Here is a 4864-nt window from a genome sequence, read left to right on the forward strand (position 1 = left end):
CTGCAGAGTTTGGTTCTGATCAATGTATTATTGTAGTTATTGCACCAGTGTCCTTTAGAGCTTTGTTCTTGTTAATGTGCTAGTGCCCTGCAGAGTTTGGTTCTGATCAATGTATTATTGTAGTTATTGCACCAGTGTCCTTTAGAGCTTGGTTCTTGTTAATGTGCTAGTGCCCTACAGAGTTTGGTTCTGATAAATGTATTATTGTAGTTATTGTACCAGTGTCCTTTAGAGCTTGGTTCTTGTTAATGTGCTAGTGCCCTGCAGAGTTTAAGAAAACGTGATTTGAATTATCGTCCTAAAATGTTGTCTGACTGCAAGGTTCTTTTCTTTGCATAGGATTCTACTATAATTATTTGAAAAAATATCCAACTTTTCTCATTATTTTTATTTGTATGTTTTAGATCTTAATAGAACGATGTATTATGGTTGGTGCCTTCCCTTCACGGATGGATTTGCTCGGAAAAGATCCTTCTGGTAGGACGTTTTTTTTTTTCTTCTTCTTGTTTCAACTCCTTAAATAGTATGTAAGTTGAAGTCAAGTATTGAAATAAAAATGTAACTCGCAACTATAATTGGGATTACATATTCTCAAATGTATAGTATACAATATTTTGGAGCTCTTGAGAAGTCGAATCTTCGTCGAAGAGACTGATTGGTAGTTATCATGAAAAACAAATTTAAGACTTTTATTGATCAAGTAGTTTTATGTGCTAAATATTTCGGAAAAAAAAGTGATGGAAAGCGTGCAAGTATTTGAATATTATATACAGTGTTTTTATTTTTTCAGAACGTGTAGATACAATATAATTTAATATATTCCACGCTACTCTAATTTAAAACAACTGCTTTCTTGTGCATCTTGTACATGAGACCTTTACCGACATACATAAGTTTCAATTAGTTAATCTTAATATGATTGCTGGTTCCAAATATTTTAATTAAAGACTGTTCAATGTACCATTAAATATGTTTTTAAAGTTTGTTTGGTTTGAATTATTTTACGCAAGCAGTTTTTAGGACAGACATTAGAAGGCATAAAATTATTGATGTTGTTTACATTATAAATTCTTACAACTTTCGGATGTTTGTTTTTCAAAAATATTTTTCTTCCATAAATATCATGAATAGATTCAATTATGTAGCCCCAACAGTATTATATTAATAATATTAGCTTTTACCCCAAGGCTTACAATTAGTGGGTTTAAAACATTGACTTTTATTGATTTCATTTTTTGTCTCAGTCACCTTAAAATAAAAAGGTTTTACTTAAAAATTGTTGAAATTTGAATTGATGCTCACATGGTTTTTATTTCCTTAGAGATCTTTCTAAAATACTGTAATTGCTCCAAATTTGAACATCTTTCTTCGCAAATATTTGTAGGCGTGTGTTGTAATGTCTGTATCTATTAAACATATAATAATCACATATACTGTTTTATAAGACATATTTGTTTTGAAACTGTGGAGGACGCATCATTATAGCAACATTTTCTTGAGTGTTTTAAGTAAAGTACAAGCGTTTAAAACTACTGCTTTCTAACGTAAAATAAAATAAATCCTAGCAAATTCAACTGGTGAGCCTGTCTCCTTCAGGACCTTTCCATCTGTTGAAAGTAATATGACTTTATCGGTTTTTATCGTGATTTACTAGCCTCGTGTATTTTACAGTCACAGACAGACGCTTTCCACTTAACACTGTAACAATTTTCATTTCGAGAGACAATAAAACATTAATGTTAAAAAAAAGAGCAGACTTCTTCAATAATCGTTCAGATGAATTATTAACCATAGATTTCTTTCACATGTCTTTGTTTTTAATCTATGTTAAACAATTATCTTTCTAGCGACAGATAGTGAGATTGTGTATCCCAAAGTTCACCGTTTAAACCGTGATCGACGAAGCTTGAACCCACCATACTCAGACACCGTGATGACACTCCAGACTAACAGAACTATCCTTTACATTCAGCTCCATCCATCTACCAGTATCATTAACCCTGATATTATAGCGTCTATTAAGCACGAGAATGGAACAACAGAATCGTTTCGCCCTCTAGCGTTATCATCGGAAGAACCGTGTTTGTTTAAAGGCCACGTCATCAATGGTAAAGGAGGACAAGTAGCTCTATCAACGTGTGAAAGTCAGAATGAAATGGTAAGTTACTGCAATTACATGAAAAAAAAAAGGAGAACACAAACTATGTTCCTATATGTGTTTGGATTTATCATAGGCTAAAAGTTTTAAACACTTCTGTGTTGTTAGTTTGTTTGGAATTTCACGTAGTAACTACTAGAAGGCTATCTGCGCTAATCGTTCCTACCTTTTGAAGTGATTGACTAAAGAGAAGGTATCTAGTGAATATCGTTCACTGCTAACCCTTGAGATACTCCTTACAACGAATGGTGGGATTGACCTCCACTTTATAACGCCAACAAGGCTGAAAGGGATTAAATTCAAATCAGATTGAGAGCCGAGTGCCCTAACCCACAGGTTATGCCAGGCTTAACACTTATGTAGGGATCGTATTGTGCTGTAAATTAACAAACAGCGATTTGTAAACAAGATATCTGTCCGTCTGCTTAAAAAATCATTGTTTTGATTTATTGCTAAAAGTTATTAACACACCTTAGCGTATTAATCTGTAATCGTAATGTACAGAGGAATGTTTAATATCGCTGCCGGATGTTAGGTGTACAAAAAGCTAAAACTTTAGAAATTTATTTTTCAGAACTCTTTAAAGTAAAAGCAAAATTTTCACTTGACTTCATATACTGACAAACAAGAAGCAAAACCAGCACAATAAGCCCATGGTCGTCGTTCTAAAGGTCAAAAGTCATTACATCGACACTAATGCTACTTAAAGAGACCGCGAGTTTTTTTTAGAGTTACTGCGTCATTTTCGAACATCTAATTTACTTCTGAACAAATGAATGTTTTATAAATTGACAGCTACGTTTTTCTTTATGAAGCTGACATGAGTGTGACATAATGGTTAAAATTTCGTGCTTTAAGGTGTAGGTGCGTTATAACAGTGACAGTCAATCCTGTTATTCGATTAAGAGTTGCCGCTAGATATTTAAAAAATCGACAGGTATTTTTTTCTTTATGAAGCTGACATGAGTGTGACATAATGGTTAGAGTTTCGTTCTTTAAGCTGTAGGTGCGTTATAATAGTGACAGTCAATCCTGTTATTCGATTAAGAGTAGCCGCTAAATATTTAATAAATCGACAGGTATTTTTTTCTTTATGAAGCTGACATGAGTGTGACATAATGGTTAGAGTTTTGTTCTTTAAGCTGTAGGTGCGTTATAATAGTGACAGTCAATCCTGTTATTCCGGTTGTCTTTCTATTACCTGGCCGTTTAAACCACTGGGTGCATAATGTGGCTTCAGATGAACAAACAAACTTTATCTAGTTTACATTATCAGAAGATTAGAAACATTATCTTGAATTAATGCCAGTTTTGGTGTAAGTATTTTTAAATAAAAAAAACGCATGCGAATTTTTTTTTTAAAGTTACAATTGTGATAGCATTACGTTGTGTTGAAATGATTAATTGATCAAATATTTAAACATGTGTAGACTACTTTTTGAGGAAATTCAGAAATAAATGACGTATCTTGAAATGACTAACACTATTATTATTTTTTTTTATGAGGAACAGTAGAATCTGACTGTTAAGAATAATTAAACACTAATTATGAAGTTACTCTTATGGAGAATTTCAACATAATAGTCTCCTACATCAGTGGTTTTAAACTTTTGTTGTAGATCATTTAGGAAGTTGTTAGGATGAAAAATATTTCTTTATACATTTAGTTCATCATTAAGAGAGAGACTGAAAATAAGGTATAAGTAAAGAAAATCTGAGTGATATTTGAAAACAGGAAGTTTAGCAAACATTGAAAAGAAATAAGCCGTGGAATATGCATTTGTATAAAAACTGTCAAGTCTAGATAATGTTACGACAGCGGAAGTCACGTGATGCTGCTAGTTCATGCGTGAATGAGTTCCTCGAATTATCAGGGACCTCCTCGAATTTTGGCGAACCCTCTTGTTTAGTATATAAGCCTGGCAGAGAAGCCAGCGATAGATAGATAATTAAAGAAGCGAACAGTAGTGACGGTAATATAAAGTATGTGTGTTTTGCACTCGTAGCGAAGTTATCGAGATTATTAATCGCTGTGATTTATAGCGTGTATTATAAAAATTGTTAAGTTTAAAGTGACGAGAAACGTACTGACTGTGGACTTTCTGTGTACTAAAAGTTTGTATCGAGGAAGAATAAACTGGTTTAATCAAGAAGGGACTTGTATCGCTGAAGTTCCTCGGAAATAATTTATGCCAGAAATTAACAAACAACCAGATACACAACAATAATAATTGCATTTAGCAACTATATTTTAATCATTAAAGGGTCTCGGCAAGGATCGGGAAGGCCGTGCGTCATGCTCATTATATAGGCCAATGGCGGAAAAGAACGTGGATATTAAGGAAAAATAAATATTTTACTGGGTGAGATAAAACGCCCTCCGCTGCGGTAAGAAAGCCCCACATGAGGGGACGATTTACCCTAAGCCACACATCATTATAAAGTCAATTTGTAAACTTGAACCGTGATTCTTTCTTTTACGGCTGTATATTTGGCTGTTTCTAATTGCTCCATTTTTGGAATCAAGAAATGAAATTCTCTGAGATACCTACTTTGTAACTACAAATACTGAAAGTGCTTACCTTAGAAAAAAATGTTCAAAAATAACAACAACAATGTCAGATTTTTATAGGGCCGGATTCTTTAAAGTAGGTGTGTGTGACTTGCTCGCGATAAATTTTAATAATGAATGGACTGCACACAATC

At 33.3% G+C, this 4864-nt stretch overlaps 1 protein-coding gene across 1 annotated transcript; it reads left to right on the forward strand.

The window, feature by feature from the left end:
• Nucleotides 1-396: 396 nt before the first annotated feature.
• Nucleotides 397-2158, forward strand: LOC111083520 (disintegrin and metalloproteinase domain-containing protein 28-like; the record flags this gene model as incomplete). The annotated part of the gene is made up of 2 exons (XM_022380102.1): nt 397-477; nt 1848-2158. Coding segments are annotated over exons 1-2 (363 nt in total), but the record flags the coding sequence as incomplete, so codon positions are not given.
• Nucleotides 2159-4864: the final 2706 nt, after the last annotated feature.

Source organism: Limulus polyphemus, unplaced genomic scaffold, assembly GCF_000517525.1.
Source record: "Limulus polyphemus unplaced genomic scaffold, Limulus_polyphemus-2.1.2 Scaffold9942, whole genome shotgun sequence".
Taxonomy (NCBI): domain Eukaryota; kingdom Metazoa; phylum Arthropoda; class Merostomata; order Xiphosura; family Limulidae; genus Limulus; species Limulus polyphemus.